The 22,665-nt window shown below is 49.4% G+C and overlaps 7 protein-coding genes across 8 annotated transcripts; 4 read left to right on the top strand and 3 right to left on the bottom strand.

Annotated features, from left to right (window-relative positions):
- On the bottom strand, window positions 1-891 carry AAFC00_000706 (uncharacterized protein; the record flags this gene model as incomplete). The annotated part of the gene is made up of 1 exon (XM_069347154.1): window positions 1-891. The coding sequence occupies one exon, from the start codon at window positions 889-891 to the stop codon at window positions 1-3; it is 891 nt and encodes a 296-aa protein (XP_069200577.1).
- A 617-nt stretch (window positions 892-1,508) lies between these two features.
- On the top strand, window positions 1,509-3,206 carry AAFC00_000705 (uncharacterized protein; the record flags this gene model as incomplete). Its single annotated transcript, XM_069347142.1, has 1 exon — window positions 1,509-3,206. The coding sequence occupies one exon, from the start codon at window positions 1,509-1,511 to the stop codon at window positions 3,204-3,206; it is 1,698 nt and encodes a 565-aa protein (XP_069200576.1).
- A 2,037-nt stretch (window positions 3,207-5,243) lies between these two features.
- AAFC00_000704 (uncharacterized protein) lies at window positions 5,244-6,832 on the top strand (the record flags this gene model as incomplete). The annotated part of the gene is made up of 3 exons (XM_069348565.1): window positions 5,244-5,247; window positions 5,309-5,977; window positions 6,036-6,832. 3 exons carry the CDS (start codon window positions 5,244-5,246, stop codon window positions 6,830-6,832), a joined length of 1,470 nt encoding a protein of 489 aa, XP_069200575.1.
- Window positions 6,833-7,547: 715 nt separating this feature from the next.
- AAFC00_000703 (uncharacterized protein) lies at window positions 7,548-9,320 on the bottom strand (the record flags this gene model as incomplete). The annotated part of the gene is made up of 1 exon (XM_069347131.1): window positions 7,548-9,320. One exon carries the CDS (start codon window positions 9,318-9,320, stop codon window positions 7,548-7,550), a length of 1,773 nt encoding a protein of 590 aa, XP_069200574.1.
- A 463-nt stretch (window positions 9,321-9,783) lies between these two features.
- Window positions 9,784-11,559, top strand: AAFC00_000702 (uncharacterized protein; the record flags this gene model as incomplete). Of its 2 annotated transcripts, XM_069348380.1 has the most annotated exons (2): window positions 9,784-10,244; window positions 10,308-11,559. In XM_069348380.1, the coding sequence occupies 2 exons, from the start codon at window positions 9,784-9,786 to the stop codon at window positions 11,557-11,559; spliced, it is 1,713 nt and encodes a 570-aa protein (XP_069200572.1). The 2 variants fall into 2 exon arrangements, with proteins under 2 accessions (XP_069200572.1, XP_069200573.1); XM_069347118.1 differs by lacking the exon at window positions 10,308-11,559 and having other exon boundaries at window positions 9,784-10,248.
- A 3,442-nt stretch (window positions 11,560-15,001) lies between these two features.
- AAFC00_000701 (uncharacterized protein) lies at window positions 15,002-16,603 on the bottom strand (the record flags this gene model as incomplete). Its single annotated transcript, XM_069347107.1, has 3 exons — window positions 15,002-16,153; window positions 16,210-16,323; window positions 16,373-16,603. The coding sequence occupies 3 exons, from the start codon at window positions 16,601-16,603 to the stop codon at window positions 15,002-15,004; spliced, it is 1,497 nt and encodes a 498-aa protein (XP_069200571.1).
- Window positions 16,604-19,002: 2,399 nt separating this feature from the next.
- Window positions 19,003-20,505, top strand: AAFC00_000700 (uncharacterized protein; the record flags this gene model as incomplete). Its single annotated transcript, XM_069347097.1, has 2 exons — window positions 19,003-19,082; window positions 19,194-20,505. 2 exons carry the CDS (start codon window positions 19,003-19,005, stop codon window positions 20,503-20,505), a joined length of 1,392 nt encoding a protein of 463 aa, XP_069200570.1.
- Window positions 20,506-22,665: the final 2,160 nt, after the last annotated feature.

The raw sequence follows: 22,665 nt of genomic DNA, 5'->3' as shown, positions 1-22,665 counted from the left end.
TCACCGCTGATTTGTCGAAGTCAAAAACTCCACAATGATGTTCTTGCCCACCTCAAGTGAGCTTGCTTGTGTATGCAATGCGCCGAGCACATTCCGTCTCTGTAAATCGAGCTGTAGATCGTTGCATAGCTGCTCAAGCTGATCAGCTTGGATAGGAGGAACGATCTCATCTCGTGAAGCTATGACCATGAGTATCTTAGGGGACTGCTTCGTTGAGGCAATCTTCCTCAGAGCTTCCTCGCTGTCCCACCAGCTTCGCAGGAATGGCCATAGATGGCGATATGGGACCCACCAATCTGGATACAGAGCCGCAAGCATACTTTTTATACTGACGAACGGTGTTTCCAGTATGAGACGAGATATAGGTGGCGCCTTCCAATTGGCACTATCGTCACAGTACTTTTCGGTGTACCTTGCCGCTGCAAAAGCAGCAACACCAGAGCCGATGCTCTGGCCCCACAGAATGAGATCCACATTGCGATGGGGTGAAAGGTAGCTGCTAAGCACCCAGTCCATCACAGCCTCGGCGTCCTTTTCGATTCCTTTCTGATGCGCATGTCCAGAGGAGGTCCAGTATCCTCGATAGGAGAGACCGACCATGATCCATTCGTCATGCGAGTTTTTTGATGCAACAGAACGTAGTACATTCGACAGCATTAGGGTTCGGGGGGGCAGAGACGCGCCATTTCCTTGGAAGTAGACAATGACTCTCAACATGCGCTCGTCGTTGATCTCATTGGTTCGAGGTAAGTCTCGTAGTTGAGCAACGGCCAAGGATAGATCAGTACCATCTAGAGACTTGATCTTTGTCTCTTCCCAAGACACAGGTGCGACTGCTTTACTATAACTCTCGAGCTTCTCTCGTCTAGATCCCGGCGGAAGTGACGGCATATATACGATTTTGTTTTGGAACAGAACCATAAGGAGACACTTGTGCACCCAATGAGCAAGCAACAAGCCTACAAACAATCCAGGTACTAGAACAAAAGGTGAGATGCCCGTGAACAAGGAGCGAGTCTGTACGGAGAGGCGATGGCTGACCATGCCATGGTTACTGCCATACAGCAGGCCTCCAGTCTCACGGCGGCAACCATAATAGCTATAACAATGTTGATCAGGGAAGAGCAGTACTTTCGGAGTTTGCAGTCCACGTCTCTTGCTACGGATATGCCGCAACATGTTGCATCGCTAGACCGCCTCTGATGTTCTGAGTTCCACATTTGAATCCAGCATGTGACGTAAATACACGCCAAGCATTGTGACGCGCGCTGACCATAACGCGTCTGCCAAAACAGGGATTATTAACACGCATCCGTTCCAGGTCGCATATTCCTCTGTGGCAACGTGATCCATTCCTGAAGTATTAAATATTCCGTGCTCGAATGGATATGTCCCATCATATTTCATCCTGCTAGAGTCCATAACTTCCACGCGCAACAAATCTCCAGTGAATTCTGATCGGACCTTACCACATCATCCAGGACCACAGGTGTGATAGTATAATAGTCATGTCGAGAAACTACCGTGGCGCACCCCCTCAGATGTCTTCCTCGTGGGCATCAAATATAGATGGGTGGGCTGAGGAGGCCAATTCAGTCAGTTCAGAAGAGAGCCAACATATTGATCATCAGACGTATTCCCCAGAAAGCGAGACTAGACGTCATAGGCAGGCAATCAACGACGATCAAGTCCGGCCATCTCATGCATCAACAGTACAAAACAGCATGTCTGGACGCAGACGTTCTGTTCGGGATGGGATCACGAGGGGCGGTATCGCACAAACAGCATATGGAGAGTCACCGCGAAGAAGAACCACCAGGTCTGTGCAGCCGGCAGGAGCAGAATTCATAATGCCTTGTATGGACAGCCTGCCAGACCAAGGCAAGCGACAGAGAAACACCATGTCTTCACAGCAATTCTCCCCTGATCGTTCCGGTACCACCCCCAAGAGGACTTCGCAAGGGAAGAAACGCACGAACAAACCAACCCCTAACACCGATTATGAAGGGACCAATTATCTTACCATGTTCGGATCCCATGTACTCTTACCGATGCTTCAGTATGCTCTGTCTGTCTTGGGTATCGCAGCTCAATTTGCCAAGCCGATCCTATCCTATGGACTGGCCTTGTGGCTCCTCGTAGGAATTTTCATTATGGGCAAGAATTTCGTGACGAAGTCTGTCAACACAGCTTTAACACCTCTGTGTCGGATCCCAGGATCTAGCTTGCTCAACCTGCCATTTTGCGAGCCTTTCCATAATATGCCGACTGGTCCAGTGGAATTCGACAAATTAGTTACTGCTCAATCCGCTATCGATGAGGTCTTGTCGGCCTCTGTAGGAGAAGGTGCTCTACCCCTGGCCATGAAACACTCAGAAGCCTCCATCCGCGACTTGAGGACTATTGTTGAGCACTCGAAACTTCCTTCGCGTAACGAGCTTGTCTTCGAGTTTACTGGCTTCATCGACACAGCTAGACAAGCCTCAAAGGATCTTTCAAGATACAACACTCGCATTGGCAGAGGCGTAGACAAAATCTTGACTACCAACAAGTGGACCTTACAAGTCATCAGCGGCGTTGCAGACGATGAAGCTCATCGAGGTAGCATAAGTCGCTTAATGTCTAATATCAACATCTTCACGCCTTTCCTCCCAGCCCAACAAATGACACAAGAATTGTTAGTTGAGCAATATCTCCGCCATACTGCTACGATCCAGACAGAGATCGAAGCATTGATCATCGAAGCAGAAGCACTGCTTATAGTACTCGACAATCTCGACAATCGCTTGCAATTGATTGGTGACATTGCTGTGAGGGATGGCGCGAAGATCCAAGACAACAAGGACGAACTCTTGGCCAACTTGTGGACATGGCTGGGTGGTAATCAAAACTCGGTTGCGCGGCTCAACAGTAAGCTTCAGCTCCTGAACGATGTCTCGACCTATCGCAAACTCGCTACTGCGCATGTAGCCGGCACAGTAGTCAAATTGCAGGCGATCTCGAACAATCTGGAAGATCTCAGACACAGAGTTGGACAGCCCGAAGCTGTCGGGGTACTTGATGGTCTCCCTCTTGAGATGCATATCGAGCACATTCGACAGGGCGTCGAGCGATTGGAGCAAATCAGAATCCAGGGACGAGAGCGTGAATCGCAGAAGCTACGTGCCATCCTTGACAGGGAGGAAAGGCTTGAGATTGACGCTTGAAACAGCTATCCAAGCTCAACATGATTACCGGTCGGTAGCTTCTCCGAGGTCGACTTAGAGAGGAACCGAAACACTGGGAACTGCTATGCAGGAAAAACCAGCAAGGGATGCTACGAGTGATGGTTAATGAAACAATATCGTATTCTCTGTCAGATCACTGGCAGAGAGCCTAATCATAAAAAGAATAAATCCCAACAGCCACTGTAGCTAGCCTCAGGGCAACGTGACATCCCGATACACTTTCTCCACCTGATCGACAGCGATCTGTTGGTAGATAAGGAAAGGTTGGTGTGGAATCGACACAAATTAAGGTGCGAGCCGACGGTAAGCGTCGAAGTGCAACCCATCGACAGATCTCGACACTTGTAGGAAGCGTCTGGAAAGAACGTACATAATGATCTGGGACAGAAATACTCATGATACCATTGACATTCTGCATACGGCGTACCCGAACCTCGTATGGCCTGACTCGGACCGCCGATCCAGCGACACCGCGCCAATCGAAGCTCATACAACAGCCTCCACTAGTCACAAGATAGAACAAGCATATGCTGCTCGGATGTGGATCATGGCGATATGTAGCGCGTCACGAATTGGCTTGGGAGGTTTTCTAGAATGAAGCTCGATCGTAGTCTGTCATGCTGATCGACTGTCATTTCTCCATTTGATTTGCTTATCTCAGGCCAACACAAGAGAAGAGAACAGAGCGCAAAGGGGAATCGAGTCACGCATGTGGCAGCTCCTAATCGCTATATCCTTCTTTGCTGATAACAATTATGATGAAAGATCGCTTGCGTTTACGCAGACATAGACACAAGTATAGAATGCGGTATAACACTCTCGGGATTGACGACGAGCACTCACAGACTTGCTAGCGGCGTGGACGTTCATGGATTCAACGAGGGTCCCAATGATGATCAGGTCAAAAGAAGTTATATCTGAAGATTGCTCAGCTTACTATAGGGCAGACAGCCGCGCGATATGTCGTTGGTCGCTCGCGATATGATGTTATCAGGGCATCATGCAAGGTAAATTACCTTGCCCAGACTAGATATTGGAAATACGATCGAGGTCTAGGACTGCTATCGAGAGCCACCGACAAGCTTCCGAAAAAGGGAAGATATCCATTTCCTCATAGTCCTAGGCACTTTCCACCTTCGGTATGTAGGAGTAGAGGTTGCAACAGCGTGAATGGTTGCGTGGAGATTGAGGCTCAAAGATATGATTGGTCTGTTCATCGGGTTGAGAGCCGAGGATTATCTTTAGAATAAAGCTGATTGCGTACCTACTCCACGGGAAATTGGGGACTCCACATCTTGTTCTGACATGTTCCTGAGATAAAACAGTCTCAATGCTACAGCATCCACAGACACGAGGATATCACCACGTTGCGAACGCATAAACTTGTTGTTGGGTCGTAAATGACACCTTGAAGATGGTCACTTTCCAAGCTCGACAAGCATTATTGTCCAAGATATTAAGATCATGTCAAGCTTTGATCAGACGGCAATATCGGGACCACCACATAGTCCTGGTCAAATCTAAGTAACATGGCTCGACTGGGCATTATTGATGTCACCTAGCCTCAAATACTACTTCTCCTTCTCATCTGAGAGTGTGGCGTATCGATACTCGGCTCGCCAATGCCATGGACATGCAGCGATGGATCCACGCATGGTAGGACACATGCAAGAAGAACTCGCGATATTCAGCGATGAGCGGTCGCACGCACGCTTCATTGGTTTCCATCGCGTCTTATCGCGTGCTGTCACAGTCAATCAACGATCTCGAACCGTCACCCGGAAGCTCGGGGTGGGGTGCCCCACGGATGCAACAATGCTATCTATCTGTAGAGATAAAACAGAGGTCGTAGAGCCGTATCCGCTTAGCATCGCATGAAAGATTCGAAGAAGGCGAGTGTTTCGACGAATATAAAGGATGGAAGAGTCTCGATTATCATGAGACCTTTTGGAGGTGCTCAGCAAGTCAGCAATACTTGACAAGCGCCCACCCTTTTTCGACTTCTGCTTCTTCAAGATGTGTAAGTGCATCAGTGCTCATGCGTTGATCTCAATATTCGCCTTGTCTAATTTTCTTCATAGCTGCCAGAGGGGCAGACCTGATCAACGACGCTATTGCGACCAATCCTCCTGCAGCAGTCGTTACTCCTCATGGCCGTAACTCTTTTGCCATGGGCGATGGTGCTGCCACTGAGGATCCAAGCATGATCAAAAGGCTCAGTGTAGATGTCAGAGATATCGAATCATCTGGCGATCGCTCGCAATCGATCATTGATGCCGAGCGCTACCCTCCTCCTACCGCAGAGGAAGCCGCAACTCTTCGCAAAGTGTCAGACAGTATCCCTCTTATTGCATACTCTCTATGCATTGTTGAGTTGGCCGAGCGTGCTTCTTACTACGGTGTGCAAACCATATTCTCCAACTTCATGCAATTCCCTCTCCCAGAAGGCGGTAACGGTGCCGGTGCCCCAGCCAAAGGCTCTGAGGATACTGTTGGAGCTCTAGGTAGAGGTGAACAATTCTCCGTCGCCATCGGTCTGTTGTTCTCTTTCCTCGCGTACGTCATCCCCGTCTTCGGTGGATACGGAGCCGATGTCTACACTGGCCGCTATCGTATGATCATGTACGGTGTACTTCTTTGTGGTGTATCGCATGTCATCATGATCTGTGGTGCTATCCCCACGGTACTCAAAGCTGGAAACGGCATTGCTCCCTTCATGATCAGTCTTATCATTTTGGCCATTGGTGCCGGTAAGTCTTTCGTACCCTTTGTTCCCACTACTACTTAAAGCTGAAACAAGACTTCAAGGAGTGTTCAAACCCTGCGTCGCTCTAATCGTCATAGACCAGTACACGCACCAGCGTGCCTATACCAAGACTCTCAAGTCCGGCGAGAAGGTCGTCGTCGATCCTGAAGTCACCATACAACGGCTCATGCTCGCATTCTATGCGTGCGTGAACGTGGGAGCGTTCTTCGCCATCGCAACGACTTACAGCGAGAAGTATGTCGGCTACTGGCTAGCATTTCTCTTGCCTGGTATTGTATATTTTCTACTTCCTATCCTCTTGCTGGCCATAAGTAAGCATATCATCAAAAAGAAACCGAGCGGATCAGCATTGCAGAACGTAGTCAAGATCTGCGCTATGGCGATCAAGCAGACCAAAGGTCAATTCTGGAAGAAAGGCTTTTGGCAAAGCGCTAGCCCGAAGGTGCTTCGCGAGAAGGGTATCACTACATTTAACGGCAAGCCAATCACGTGGACGGAGAAGAGCGTTGATGATGTGGTCCGCACCGTCAAGGCTTGTGCCATCTTCCTATACTTTCCAATCTACAACATTAATGATGGAGGTATTGGATCAGTTGCGACCTCGCAAGGCGCGGCAATGACCACCAATGGCGCACCCAACGACCTACTCAGCAACTTCAATCCTCTGACCATCATCGCTTTCATCCCAATCCTCTCCTACGTCCTGTACCCAGCTCTTCGCAAGTACAACATCAAATTCGGCCGCATCACGCGTATTACGGTTGGGTTTGCCATTGCCTGCCTCTCAGGCATGTGCGGCGCCATCGTGCAGTACTACATCTACAAGACGTCTCCATGAGGTTACGCAGCATCGACATGCGACGACGTTTCTCCGATCAGTATCTGGGTGCAGCTCCCCAACACCATGCTTGGCGCCATCTCCGAGTGTTTTTGTAACGTCACCGCATACGAGCTTGCGTATAGTCGCTCTCCACAGGGGATGAAGTCTCTCGTCATGGCGCTTTTCCTCTTCACTACTGCACTTTCATTTGCCTTGGGCGAAATCATTACGCCTGCTATCATCGATCCTCATCTGATCTGGGTTTGGGCTGGTCCTGCCATTGCGCTCGCGGCTCAGACTGTGGTTTTCTGGTTCAGGTATCGCCATCTCAACGACGATGAGTTCATGACATATGATGATCAATTCGCGGACGGTAGTGCCAGTGAGGACACGTCTTCGGTCGTTGTCGGGGGCAAGGAGGATAAGGATGCGGCTGTTGCGGTTCCTGCTACTGTTGTCGAGGAGGAGCGTGATGACAAGGAGAAAATGTGAGGGGTTTCCCTTGGTGGTTGTTGACATTATGAGTAGTATATTATGTTCTGAACGTCGTATACACTGTTCGCTACGGCAATCTTGTCGAGGAGGGAGATAAATTTGCATGCTGTAGACAGTGGTTTCCGTTCGCGCAATAGCTTACCGACTCGATGTGAACGTCTTTTATTGATGGCGTGAAGAGCTTTAGAATTGGATGTGTCGTGAGGTAGACTGCCAACCTTGTACCTTTCTCGAATACTCAAGGCAGACACTCAATCAGTGCTTGCAACATCTCGCCAGCGTTGCCTTCTTCCTTGGAATCAACGCCCTCAAGCTGCTGCTGTAGAGACTTTTTCAAGTTTCCAAGACTCTCGTCTCTGTCTTTGAGCAGGTCCGTGACACGCTTTCTTGCACCTGCGTCTTCTGCGACCAGCCAGGTGAGTATCACGTCGAGCATTTGTAGACAATACAACCCTGCATCCATGCGCCGCGAGAACCATTCATCTTCGAGGTCTTCTTGCTCGTCGGAAGCAGTTTGCTTTTTTTCAAGGGCAATTTGCTGGTCAATGGCATGAACTCTGGTGCTGTACTCGAATCGTAAAGCGACCAATTTCGTCAACTTTTCAAAGTCCTTCTCGACGAACTTCGCGAGCGCTCTGATCCGATGAGACGACTCGCCTGGAAGCAATCTGAGCAGGGCAGAAAATATGCCGATGAGATGCTCGACCGCCTCCCTGTCCTTGCCTTTGTCTTTCATGAAGGCACTGAAGACTGTTTTGAGGCCGGCAGCGTCGACAAGCTTCTCGGCTACTTCTCTACTAGCATCGGATGAGCCGGCCATCGCATGGTCCAGGATCTTGAGGGCACGAGATCGGCTGAATTTGCCTTCTTTCACCATGATGAGCGTCAATTCTACTCCCTCTGCATCTACGAATGACTTTTTGCCCGCCGAGGATGACAATAAAACAGCAAGAGTATCAAATAGGTTCTCGGCATATTCTTCTTCCGTACTGTCCTTTTCAGGGTCCCGTTTTCGGTAAGAAGCTAAGAGAGTTAGAATAGTATCGACTCCGTCTGCTTTGATAAGGCGATCCCTTGCTGGTTCGGATGTTTGTAAGAGGACCTGCAAGACCTCTGCAGCGTATTGTTGATTCTGTCCAACCCGAGTTTCCTTTGCTTTTATTCTTCCTAGGAGATACTTTAGCACCTGATCTCCAGCAATTTGACCAGCGACCTCCGTGTTGGACGACAGATTCTCCAGTACAGATAATGCGTGGTAGATGCCACTTCTGTCGCTCTCGAGGTCCTCATCCAGTCGATCAAAATTTTGGAGTATTAAGTTGACTAGATCGCTCTCGAGTAGAGCAGCGACAAGAGAATCCCACATTTCAGGCTCGGCCGCGACATCTTCGTCTGTAAGCTCTGAGATGATTTCGATTGCATCAATGGCGATATCTGTATTTTCGTGTGCCAGTAAAGAGACTAAGGAGCCAGCGCAACCTATCTTGGCGAATTCGGGGTAGAGTTCTGGATGTTCTGAGAGGATGCTCAGGTTCTTTACTTCAGCATCGAGATCGGCCTCTGATGCCATGAACTTGGAAGGCTCATCCTCGTACTTTGCGCGAAGTTCACTGTTCTTAGAAATCTTGCGCTCGAAGGAAAGAGCAAGTCGTCGCAACCACACGGCATCGATTTTCTCTTCGACAAAATCATCACCATCAGCTCGATCGATAAAGTCCATAGCGGCGGTAGTGTTCTTGTTCACGCCGCTGCCGAAGAATCGACCTTCTTCGTCGTCTAGGCCATCCTCCTCTTCGTCCGGGGGCAATTCCGGGCCAGCTTCTATATCATCCTGATCGTCCTCGACGGTTGCTTGACCGTTAGTCTCGCCTTTGACATCGCTGGTAGGCGAGAGTTTCGTGGACTTATAGACCGACTGCGCATCTGGCGCTTCAAACTTGCGCTTGTTGCTTGGAGCCCCACTTGAAGAGGGAAGATAGGGCTTCTTAAAAAGGTCATCTATGCTGGTCATTGTGTCCCGAGTTGATAGCAACAATATCGGTTTTGATGTGAGCCAGATGGTCGGACATCAGAGGGTAGAAACTTGGATAACTACTTAAGTTGTTTGTACAAAACATGAAGCTCATTCAACTTAGCGTACCTTCCCCAAAAGGCGTGGTTGTCGGCAAGAGTTGCCGTCATTGTCAAACGGCCCGCCGTATCTGCCTTGATTGGCACTGTATATCAAATCATGATCACTTTCGCTTCGTACATCAACTATTACGCGTTTAGAGATACGACCTTGAATTCACCTCTGTATCTTCAGATAGGCTTTTCAAGTCTAAACATGTGAACGGGATAGATATATCACAATATCTCTGTTATGAGAGACCCAGCACTTATGCGAGTGCCAAGTTTTTCAAGGTCTTACCCTTCATGCTTTGATCTCAATATACTTGAACGCGACTTCAAGACGCGTTACTACACGCGTAGCGATGCCACATCAGAAGACAACACTGGAACTTCAAGAACGAGGTCGGGTCCTTTATAGACGGAAAGAGTACTTTCAAGCCCTGGTTTGCTTTACTGAGGCTATCACGTCAGAACCAACTCCGTCAGCGTCTTTGCTTGACAATCGTGCTGCCACTTATGACAAGTTGAATGACATTACTCCGGCGTTGAAAGATGCCAAAAGTGCCATCCGGCTCTATGAGAAGGACCCTACTGGCTACCTCAGAGCTGGACATCTATTGGAGAAGTCTGGCAAGATTGAGGTAGCATTAGGTATCTATAAGTATGGTATCAACAAAAAGACTAAGAATGTTGAGTTGCTTGTGCGAAAGCATGATAAATTGCTCTCGGCAACAGCTTCTCCTACTTCTGCTGATCCGTTCGCCCAAATGCCGCTGGAACTCGTGGAGCAGGTTCTTAGTTATCTCAACTTCGCACAGATTGTGTAAGTTTTGACTCAGCGAGTGTAAAATCTAGCATTTAAAAATCGTGGTTCTAACCTTACTAGTAACTGTACTCGGGTGTCAAAGCTATGGAATACCCTGATCGCTTCCCAGCCCAGATTATGGACCTATTTGGACCTTTCGGCGGCCAGAAGACCTGTGAAAAACACCTTCATCACACACTGCCTTAATCGATCCGGTCGCAACATCACTAGGGCCAATCTAAAGCTTCTAGCTGGTCCAGACAAGGCCCTCACCGCACTCCTCCATCACTGCAAGAATTTAGAATCACTGAACGTGCTTGATGGAGGCATGAGATCCAATGACTTTGTGAGCGAACTTTGTCAAGCCCCAAAACTGTCTGAGTTAAGACTGGGACCTGAAGCACCCATGACTTTGACATCGCTATCGTACTTGGCCCAACAGCTAACGACGTTGAGGCATCTCGAAGTTCGGAAGGTGATCAATCAACAACCAGCCATCTGGAAAGCCCCGCACGAACAGCTACAGACTTTGATCTTGGAGGGTGGCGTTCAAGGCTCGGACCTTATGGATCACCTTCGCCTTCACGAATTGTTAAAGCGGACTCCTAATTTGAGTCATCTAGAGATACATGGCTTCCAGACTAAGTCTGAACCACCAGCACTTCAACTCCGAGAGCATTGCCGACGGCTTAGTTACCTCGATTTTAGAGGGTGTCGGATCGTGTTCCAGATGATACCTTCACGCGCCTTGCCTACATCTATAACCACCCTCCGTGAAGATTATCAGTATCCTAGAGTATTGCCGAGATATGCTCCTACCCCTGGCACATGGTATCTTCCAAAACTCCGAGAGTTGGAAACAACGAGTCTCGTATACGCCAACATGTTGATGGGTGGCCTAGAGATACTTGATCATATCCCAAGACAACAACGCGAGAGCTGGTTACGAGACCCGAGGACACTCGAACATCTTCAGCAAGATACTGATAACCTCAGCAAGCTGGCGGTTCTCAGAGTAGCACGAATTGATGATAAAAAGTTATTAACCCTCCTCCTGTCGTCATCGCGTTTATCACATCTTCAGCAATTGACTTTGGCAAGAAGCAACATCGTTGACGACACTATTGCTGAGCTCATTGCTCAAAATTGTACCCACTTACAAGTCTTAGACCTATGCTCGACTGCGATCACCGGCTATGGGCTGAAGAAATTCGTGGAACGATGTCCATCACTAATAGCGATCAAGCTCCGTGGCTGTCAGAACATTGGTAGCGATGCTCTCGAATGGGCACGCGGCAAGGGTGTGAAGATTGACCATGCAATGGTCGAGTGAATGAAAGCCTTATGCGGGTGCTTATGAAGACAACTCACCCGTTCCACATCGCGAGCCTCGTGAGTACGCCATAATCCTTTCCAACCCGATTCTGTCCTACGAACAAAAGGATCAACTCATCACCTAGATCAAGCCACAATTTAGGCTTAGTCCGACTGCTCATCGACATCCAACCGTGCACTGCATCTTGACATTCCTACGATATCGCGCATCCCTGGTATCCTACGATGCCGTGCAGAGCGATATGCAACACTGAATTTCGATCATGTTGTCGTTGCGGAACCATCTCAAAAGAAAAACATGATCTACATCTCAGAGTCTCTGTTATCATCCCTGTTGGACTAGTTCCTCAGCAACGCAGCTGCACCCGTGGTGCTGCGTCCATCGTCGCGGTACACAAAAGCCGAGAGCTGCACGTGGATTGCCAACCGCAGTAAAGTCTGACGGCAGAAGTGAGGCCAGGCAAGCTTTCGGTTCTGTTCGGTACTCTGGGCTGTGATCCTGGCATTTGTTTTATACTCTGACCCGCTGCTATTGCCTTGGTCGCATACGTCCAGGGGAGGTGCTCTTGGTCTAGCTACTAAATATGCATGCGGCTCTTCTTTGTCAGTCGACCTCGCATGATCAACAACAAATAGCTCGAGAATTAGTGCAATAGAATAAACAGACACCACCATCCACCATTGATCAACGTGTGTTGACCCTTGTTCTCAAACAATGATTGTAACCCTGCGCTTATGGTATTCGATTTCACCCCACCAGAATATCACTCCTTCGGTTCCGTCCTCGGTGCGCCTGATACATACTGTACTTGCATTCTCAACCATTAGCAAACAAAGGGCTGGAGATGGGTCCGAGTCTCCAGCAGCACATGCGCGTCATCCAGACCCAAATCCGGCTCCCAACAGCAGCAGCTCGTTGTGTCACTTACTCCTCCTCCTTCTCCTCCAGCGGTTTACCAGTCAGGCTCAGGCAGGGACGAATATCGTACTGTGAAGTATACTCTGCCTTGTGCTGTACTCTCCATGAGCGCCGTCGGCGGACACGCAGCGCGGCATATCGAGACAACGACGACAAGCAGCTGCGGAAAGCTGCTATTGCCAAAGTATTCCTGATCGTTCCTCCAATTCGGACCCTTATTTTCTAATGCTTCTCCCCCTGTCTTTGTATCCCTCCCTAGTGTGCAGACATATTGCGTATGTGTATTTCTCGCGCAACTACTAGTAAATATGGAGTACATCAATTGCATTTCCACAAAACTCTCCTATTTCAGTAATTTGCGGGTCTTGATTCGCAACTTGTGTATGTGTGCGCGCGCAGATGAAGCTATATGCACGTTATATGCAGACTGTGTCGATCTTTGTTGTTCGGCGGGCATTGCTCACTGGTGTTGGAGCAACGGCTACTATATTGCGTATCTTTCTATGTTACTCTGGGAGGTTATCAAAAAGGGTTAGTACAGGAACCTGTTCTTCGCATAGCAAACAGAGAACAGACGGCTCGCAGATTGAGTCGTTTTTACTGTGCCGCTGTATCTCAAGTTAATGCCCTAGAGGCATGCATAAAGAGGCGGTTGACCGATAACGTCAAGTTAGCCAGCATCGCGCATAAGGATAGGCTGGACGATCAGTCGTAAGAATCCACGACGTGACCCTCCTTTCGCCTCGTCTCTACATTGCGCTTTGCCGTCTTACCCTGTTACGTGAAAGCCGACGGTGGGCGCGCGCGCACAGGCGTATGTATATGCATGAGATGCGACTGTGGGGGCGCGGCGATCCAAGACGTGCTTTAATCGTTCTGCTCTTGTTCTTGCATTATCGATATCCTCTTTACTTGCGTTCCTTGGCTGCTGCTGCCACCGCCGCTGCTAGCTGGTCTCAGCATCTTGTCGTCTCATTCATTCGCTGAGCTTAGTGAGCGATTCGTAGGCTGATAGCTGCCGCAGAGGCTGACGCTTGTCTCACTGCAGTCTGTGGCTATCTATCTAGAGATGTAACACTGTACTGTAGCTCAGGTACCTGGTTCCAAGAGGGGCTTGCATGGGGCTATATGCAGTCAAGACGAGCCAAGGAGGTGGCTTTGTTGACATCTTGGGATATCTCTTGACGAGGAGAAGTGGAGAAGCATACAATGTTATTATTATCAGAGGCGTGGGCGGAGATGTGCAAAAGTATCGTATAATGGCATGAGGCTCGGTGTTCATCATGATCGTCGATCGGCAGATCGATCAGGAGCACTTTGATCTTTACTTTCCTGGTTTTTGTTCATGCACTCAATCTTTGGCTGATCTGGTCTGGAATGCTCTTATTCCCATTTGGAAGGAATAGGGCCTCACTTCATGCATGCCGACTTTGTCCCCAGTGGTGGAAAACTCTGTATTTTCGAAATGTTTGATGAGAGGCGATTCACAGTTCATGCCTGCACGATTCATAATGAGACGACAATTTGTGCTATTCTATAGTAATCAAGAAGACAAGAATGGTAGCGAGGGTGACAGCAGTACTTTTAGAATCTGTCCATATTGAAAATTCCGGCTGATCACAGCACAAGGTATGCCAAGACTCATGCTCAACAAGCTGGTTTCTTGTCCCATCTCATATTTGAGTTGCCATTGTCGGAAATGGTATATCGCAGTGGAACCCCGATCATCGAGATCATTTTATTCAGTCGTGACGACGATTGACACCACGGGTCCGCCATGGTCCAGTATCGTTCTAGTCCGGGGTACCCTGTCCGGCATTGAGTCCTTCGGCTGGCTAATGTGCATTGATGAAGTATAAGTCATGCGTGTAAGTACTGCGTCCATGCAAGCCTTTACTTTTTACTGGCCCAAATTCGTCTCAGGGTATGCGGAGTCCGCCTTCTCTTGCTAAGTTGATCAACAACAACGTAACGTGTGAAACGTCTGATCAATATCAATCCGTAAGGTTTGGACCTGCATGCATGAATAGACCATGATATTCCCTGAATTTCATTGTGCGAGAAGCATACCTGCCAATAACAGGACGCGATGTGGTATCTTGAGACTCAAGCGTATAGCAGCCTGCTGTGCTAGTTGCATAAAGCCACTAGGGTACAGTGCGTCGCCAAATCCTCGCGCATTCCCAGCAATGCTATCAGGCCTGATAGTGATGTGCCAAACACGGGGCGGACATAGTTGGCTTCCATTATCTAGCAAAACCGGACCTCAATAATCACTAGTCAGGCGAGGAGGAACATGAGAATTTTGGATTGCTAAGAATGGAAGATGACGAAGAGAATATCAGGTCTTCTACTGTGATTCGTGTTCCTTTCTCGGAAAGCCATTTTTCTGGGATATAGCAGCCGAGCTTATGAATAATATCGAGATGTCGATGGCATAGTAATTCAGATGCGACTTTTGTCAAAGGTCGATAAAGAACATCTCTTAAAGCGGAATTTGACTTGAAGCAGAATTCAACACTCAGACCAATGCTTGAGAGACCTGTGAATGCGTGCTGTCTTCATGGCCCCGGCGATGGTCAGATGAATCACGCCTTCGTAGGTTCTGATCGCTGGATGCTCCTTCTAGAGAAGCTGGCGGCTGTGATTTGTCGTGTCTTTCTAGTCCTCTCGCATTCGAGGGATATACAACCTGTGCATGTGGAGTGGCAGGCACAATAGGTGTGAACTGATTCATTCCTTCAGCCCTGGTGTGTCTCGTAGCTTCTGGGCGCCGTCCAGTCGATCTATTTGCTGTGGCCCAATTATGGGAGATCATCGATACATTGTTTGCCGAGTATGACTCATTACTGGGACGAGAGATCGCATGATCATCTGTAGCTACGAGGACTGTGATTGATGGCGCTGAAGTACTCAAAGGTGTTGTGTTCTGGATGTAGACAGAATCATGTGACTGTTGCCATTGCAGCGGCGGCAGAGCAGTATCGCGTGACGAGGAACTACCAGCGTTGCCCAAGACGCGATACGAATTATCAATGGGAGGGTTCGCATAGTCGTATGATTGTGTTCCTGTTTCATGTGAATAATCTGGAGGATTGCTGGTCTTTTTGTGCCTAGAGACGGGCGGCAGCATGATGCCGGTACTTGCAGCATTGCTGGCTGGGCTTGGACGAACGAGGGATTTCTCGGGCTGATGACCTTGACTGCTGAGTGAAAGACTTGCTAGTCTACCGCTCACACCCGTGAAGGGAGATACGACAGAGTCGGAAGTCGAGGGCGTACCGACGAGGTTTGGAGCAGGAAGGCGACGATCAACAGGTGGCGGGGGAGCTTGTAATGTTGATGTGGACAACGACCCGAATTGAACGTTGTAAGGCGAGTATCCGGTGCCATTCTGCGAAGCACGTGTTGACCAGACGTGATCATCAGGGAATGGTGGATCTTGAGCCGTGGAGTTGGCAGGGGCTATTTCCAATCCATATGGGTCCAGAGGTATAGAGGAATAGCTCGCCCGGTCATACCCATGAGTGAGGGGCTCCGGGTATGTCAGAGGGCGAGATCCGCTTTCGACTGATATGCTCGATAGGAAGCCTGTCATGCCATAAGCACTCGTCGGTGTTGTAGGAGTTCCACCAGGATCATGGGAAACTCCAAACGTGAACTTCGTTCCGACCTAGAGTTTTGTCATGTCAGATTGCTCGTACCTCCATTTTGAGCCAAGACTCCTACCCTCTCAAACGTGCACTCTCTCACGTCAGCCCCAGAGCTTCGACACGCTTGACACCCAGTAGCGTTACCGGGATCACCTGAACATTTTATCTTGCGCTTTCGACAGCGAGCACACTGCATGTCCGTCAGCAGAGCTTCTGGCGAAATCTCATGTTCAGCTTACCGCGATCTGGCTGCGCTTCCTCGCTCCTTGACTGTTGTCCGCTTCAACGTCATGTATTGGGGTTGGGATTGTATATCCTCGACACGTTGGATCAATCCGCAGATCATGATGACCTCCACTCTGTCCAAAGAGTGAATGTCTGTCGAAGGGGATATAGTGATCGATGGCGGGCGGCTGATCTCTGGTCAGGTTGTACGAGGTTTGCTGGCTGTATGAGTGGTATTTCGCCATCTCGGAAGCGGACTCTCAAGCACCAAGTGATCTATGATTATAGAGACTTGTGGTCAGGGTATTTGCAATAGACTCCGGCTGACTTGTAGTCCGGATCAGTAGCAGTGGTGCAGTGAGAGGGACATTGCCAAAGCGTGTGGGGTCAGCAGTAATTCAACAAGAAGATGATACTGCAGTAATCCGTCTTGCGAGGCAGCCAGGTACTAATACCTTCTCCCGCAATGCTACAACCTAGCGCCTCAGCCCACTATACGGCGCAATGCTGGAAGTAGGGGATTGGCTCCTAGACGCAAACAAAGAAATGGACCTATCTCCTCCTGTCTCACTCCTGCCCTACGCAGCCCATCAGAGTATGTAGTTGCAGGTGAACTGTTGAATCAAGTTTACAAGGGAAGGCTGCATAAGCGTGCCTCTCATCTACAGACAGCGGACGATGCAAGAGGATTGAAAGAGCTGAGTGAGCGCTCATCGAAAAACTAGCTGGGCCTCTCATTGTGAACAAGCATACGGTCATCCAGATCATGTAAGGATCTACAAGGTGGGTCGCCCTGTTCTTGCAAACGTATGCCTTGTACAACAGCCTAAGGGAAAGTCATCGTCCTCTAAGCAGAGATGAGGTGGTGAGGGACTGGGTGCAAGAAGGCAAACGTGGGGACGGTTGTTGTGCAAAGGCTTGTGCGTCACGCACGCCTCATGCGCATTAGTGGAGTGATCGGTGGGAAGCTTGTGCTCATCGGTGTTTGGTAGCTTACGATGCGCAACCTGTATTCTCCCGACTGATCTTGCCTTGTATCAGAAACATGTGATTCAACGTCGTCGCGCTGGATGTGTGGAAGGGAGTGATAATACATGGAACACATGGATAGCTGATGTGCTGGACAAGGTACCCCTCTAATGATGCTGCTGTGTCAAATGCAACCTTCGAAGTGCTCTACTGGGCGAATGGGAAGGCCCACGATCGGGGTCCGGACATATCGGACCAGGAGCCGTGGCAGCATTAGTGACAGGGGCATATGCCGTTCATATAAGTGGATAGGCCATGTGCGAGCGGAGCTCAGAGCACTAGTATCCTTGGAACGCCCTTCGAGAGTCTTTGAAGCGGAAGAGCATTGAGGCTTCGCAGCTTACAGACTTGTCCTTTTGTGAAGTAGTTGAATGGCGAAGAGTCTAAGTGAACCATGAAACATCATGAATTGGTGGCTGCTACAGTCATGAATCGATATGCTCACGGCCATATATAGTAGACTCCGGTCTCCTCGTTCTCGGGGTTTGGAGGGCTAGTCCATTAGCTCAGGTGCAGCGAAGCTTTAGGGTCTTGGAAGGCATCGAAACCTGCGGACAGTCGGGGTGTTCGAGACTACCTGGTAAGTTACGGTAGGTTGAGTAACTCCGGTTCGTTCGGAGCCGAGGCTGCTAGACTGTACAGTAACCTGCATCAGAAATGCTTGTACAGCATTATCTGCGCGAGATGATATATATACGTTCTTGGCACGGTTCGTAGCGAGGCGAGTTGCTGCTGCAAATACATTACTGCATCTGAGCGGCTCCATTTACCGTCGAAAGAGGCGCTGGACTATTCCCTATCAAGGCACAGGGAAAGAGATACCAGGTCAGAACGTGGCCGATGCCGCTTCAGAAGGTGCATTGCGGTAACTTATGGCTTGGAAGCAACGTCATTATATGCACTTGTTTCAATTGAGGAGACTCCCTGTGTACCTTATGCCACACGATGGATTCCATCGCTGGCCTGCATACTTCCCTGGCCAATGTCCATACACAAAATCGGGGTCGTGCAAGGGATAGTAGTGCTAGACACAGGTACTCTCGTAGCAATCCACAACACACTTGCATTCCTGAATTGTGCCGCTACTATGCCGCGAGGGAGGCTAGAAATGAAATGTTTGCTGCTAACTTGGCGTTCCTCATGTCGACTCTACACCCAGGTGAAGCAGCTGTCGAGAAACAGGCGAAAGGATGATAAATATATCAACGTTGTCATTGTGATTTCTACAGCAGTGCAGGCAGAGAGAGTAATCTATTATAAGGTAATTGCTTTTCCTACTGTACTGCCTTACTTCCGTGCTGGCACAACGTCATTCAGGTCAAGTAAGGTATAGATACCTTATACTGTAGTCTCCGTATAGTACCTGATTTTGTAAGAGTGTCGGCACTTATGGCGGGCCGACCCGAAAGGACGATCATAACGCGCAGTGCACGTGCCAACGTCCATGAACGCAGTAACTTCCGGGTTACTGTATGCGTGAGTTGTGACAGGGCAGGCACAGGCACCTTCTTTTCTCTGTGCATCTTGCTAGTGACTTCGTATTTTCCCTCTTTTGACTGGATCACCCGTATCACACTTGAATAAGGACTACACTGCTATAGCAAGTGTCATAAGAATGTCTGTTCTGATCGATACATCGGTCGGGGACATCACGATTGATCTCTTCGTCGATGAAGCTCCTAAGGCATGTGAAAAGTAAGTCAAATGAACATTTCCATCTTCTTCGCACCGTCAAATATACCCTTTAGCTGCGCCTTTGTCAAGTGAAGCTGATCAGATTGCTAAGATTTGGGTGCTTATGTGCAGCTTCCTGAAGCTATGCAAGATCAAGTACTATAATTACTCGCCCATATACAACGTACAGCCGAACTTCTCATTCCAAAGCGGAGATCCAATTGGGCCTGAGTCCAAAGATACTGATGGCGGCTCATCTGTCTGGGGTTTACCTGATGGCTTAAGCAAGAAAGCTAAGCGGCCTGAACGAATGACATTCAAGCCTGAATTCATTCGCAAGAGAAAGCACACGGACCGAGGCACTGTCAGTCTGGCCACAACACCCTCACCAACCAATCCAGATGAGAGACTTGCCGGCAGTCAATTTATTGTGACCTTGGGCGAGAATCTGGACCTCCTGGATGGGAAAGCTGCCATATTCGGCGAAGTCGTCGAAGGCTTCGACGCTCTAACAAAGATCAATGGCGCATTCGTCGATGACAAAGGTCGCCCTCTGAAAGACATCAGGATCTTGCATACAGTCATTCTAGATGATCCCTTCGATGATCCCGAGGGCCTTGTGGTCCCTCCTTCTAGTCCTGTTCCATCTGCGGCCCAACTTGCGACTGTTCGCATCGCATATGACGAAGAACTAGAGCAAGATGCTGATCCCGAAGCAATGGAGCGGCTTCGTCGAGAACGCGAAGCACGCGCACAAGCTCTTACCCTGGAGCTCATCGGCGACTTGCCATTTGCCGATGTCACCCCTCCAGAGCAGGTGCTCTTTGTCTGCAAGCTTAATCCCGTTACGCGCGACGAAGATCTCGAGCTCATTTTCAGTCGTTTCGGAAAGATCTTGAGCTGTGAAGTCATCAGGGACAAGAAGACAGGGGACAGTCTACAATATGCATTCATTGAATTTGCAAGTAAAGAAGACTGTGAAAGAGCATATTTCAAGATGCAAGGCGTGCTGATCGATGATCACCGTATCCATGTCGACTTCTCGCAAAGTGTCAGCAAGCTGGCCGATTCATGGCGAGACACAACGACCTCGAAAACTGCTCGACGCAAGGGAGGTTTTGGCGGTGTCGCCGGGCTGGAGAAGAAAACACAGTATAGGGACGAGGGGGCCAGAGAAGGCAGGCGTAATGATCGTTATGGCTACGTCTTCGATAGAGGAGACCGTAGGAGGGATGAAAGCGACTACCCCAGTAAAGACTCCAGAACTCGCTCGCGGAGCAAAAGTCCGAGGCGCGATAGGGATCACAGGCGTCACAGGAGTCGGGATAGATTTGAGAAGGATAGTGGCAGGGACCGTCGCCGTCGTGATGAAGAAAGAGATAACGACGGAGGCAGGTATCGAGACGATCGTCATCGGGATCGCCATAATCGATCCAGATACTGAAGCATGCAGTGGAACTCGCGTATCTGCTGGTAGTGCGACTTCACGCATATCAGATACGAACAGCATGCTACCATCCACTCACGTGCAGGACTAGTAGACAGACCGAGAAGCTGTCCTTTTCCGATGATCACTCCTCGGCCAAACCCCAGGATGCGGCACAATTGTCGGTCATAATCATGGCACAGCGTGTTACATGAGTTCTGTCGCATTACACATATTGCTATTGACATATATTGTACCGGAATTAGTAAGGACCCTCCAACTACTGCAGATTTACAGGACCGTAAGTCCGCGTTGGCTATCAGATTATCAACAGCAAGCTAAATTGAGGGTAGTTGCGTGCTACAGGCGATCTCCATGCGTGTTTCCGTCAAGTCCGAAATGAGCAGCGTGCGGCATACAGGAATGATACGTATTAGCCGGACAGCTGCTCGTACACATGTTGTGACAGTATTTCCGAGATGTCTTGCATAAGGTATTCAGATACACGATACAGGACTCCCTGGTCGTATTTCTGGCTTGGTAGGTAGTATTTCCGGTTATTATAGGGGCGTGGTAGATGGCACAGATCATTCCTGCCTCATTGTATGGTGATGATACTATGAGCCTCGTGCACTCCAGTTGCAGATGCAAGTCGCAGAATGTGCCTTCCTCGATGACACTGGGGATCATGGAGCAAGAGCATTGACCTAGTGATTGACAGTGCTTCTCGTCTTATCCTCATCCTGTATTCCCCGTACCACAAAAGGCTCCTGCAGCATCTCGAGCGTCGTTCGCGGTCTAGCCTTGTCAAGTCGAGACTAGAAGTGCGAACGAAAACGACGCATCTTGCGCAATCGTTCGTGCTTCGTCACCAGAGCTTCCTCGCCTCCGACAGCAGTCGGATATCTCCCCAGCAAGTCAATATACCGTACTCTCGCAATGTATTGCACCGGTCACCGTCCACTACTGGTTCTAAGTCGGCACGGGACTATTTCAGAAATAGCTAGTCGTAGCAAAACTACCACACACCACTATTTCCTAATAGTTAAAATTTGACCTCATCTTCAGCACGATGCCAGGGGCAGGTTTATACCGTAACCTAAGTACTCTGACTTTGCCCCAATCGAACAGACGGGACTAACATCTTGCCTACCTTACCTTACACAGCATACTCACAGATGGCAAGAGGGTTCCAGCGACAAGGACTGTGCAATGCCGAAGTCATGCATGCAGCCGCAGCCCACAACTAATCTTCCGCAACTCGTCCTGTATCTCTTACACCATCTAGACTACGTAGATGGATAGTGTTTCAAGAATTCCAATCGACAGGCTGAGACCAAAGGTCCGTGGACTGTCCTTGCATACAGATCGACTGTATTGTGCATCTGCCGGCCGGTTCGCGCAATCCCGAGCTCCACAGACGCCCGGTCGACCCCTGATACATGCAGGTTCTGCTAAATGCAATTATGCGCTTCCTGGCTTTTCACCGGCTGATGCGAAGATCTCCGAAACGATGAATCAGTGAGTTGAGCCGGCAAGTGAACACGGCAGACGCTTTCCTGCCGGGGAGATCCACAGAATTCGACCGGATATATGTCAGGGGTCTGGCATTTTGGCCGGCCTTGATAGACTGCATGGAGCCACAAATCGAGATCCTGCGGACCTTTAATGCTGATGGTGACACAGAATTATACAAGAGCGTCGACAAACGGCTGTAACTGCGTGGGCGGTATGGTTCATATGTTGGAGACCTTGACTCAGCTTCCAGTAACCGCCTGCCACACCTGACTCTTCTTACAACTCAGTCCGTCGTTGCGTCTTACTGGACATCTTTTCTTCGAGACAAACAAAGCTTCCCCTCCCGTGGCAATCATTCGCAAAGCCCCGTCACCGAGCAAACGAATAAGTGGCGCGGCGGTTTGGACGTGCAGTACTCGCCCAATCACTACCCAATCATTACCCCATCATTGCCTGCAGACACTGTCCACCGATACATGTCAGGAACAGAGCACGACAGCACTTGTGACTGCAGAGCTTCATGTCGGTCCCCCATAGGGGGTTGATCTTGTGACTCCCTAGCTTGCCTCACGCAGCGAGATCGCGATGCATGGTTCTCTCTGTTCGAACCCCTCGTCACATACCCAAGATCTTCATCTACCGAAAGCAGTGAATTGGCAG

This window comes from Neodothiora populina, assembly GCF_041146345.1.
Source record: "Neodothiora populina strain CPC 39397 chromosome Unknown canker_contig_11, whole genome shotgun sequence".
In the NCBI taxonomy this organism is placed as follows: Eukaryota; Fungi; Ascomycota; class Dothideomycetes; order Dothideales; family Dothioraceae; genus Neodothiora; species Neodothiora populina.
Note: the sequence above shows the minus strand (reverse complement) of the source record. Positions and strands in the feature narration are given on the sequence as shown.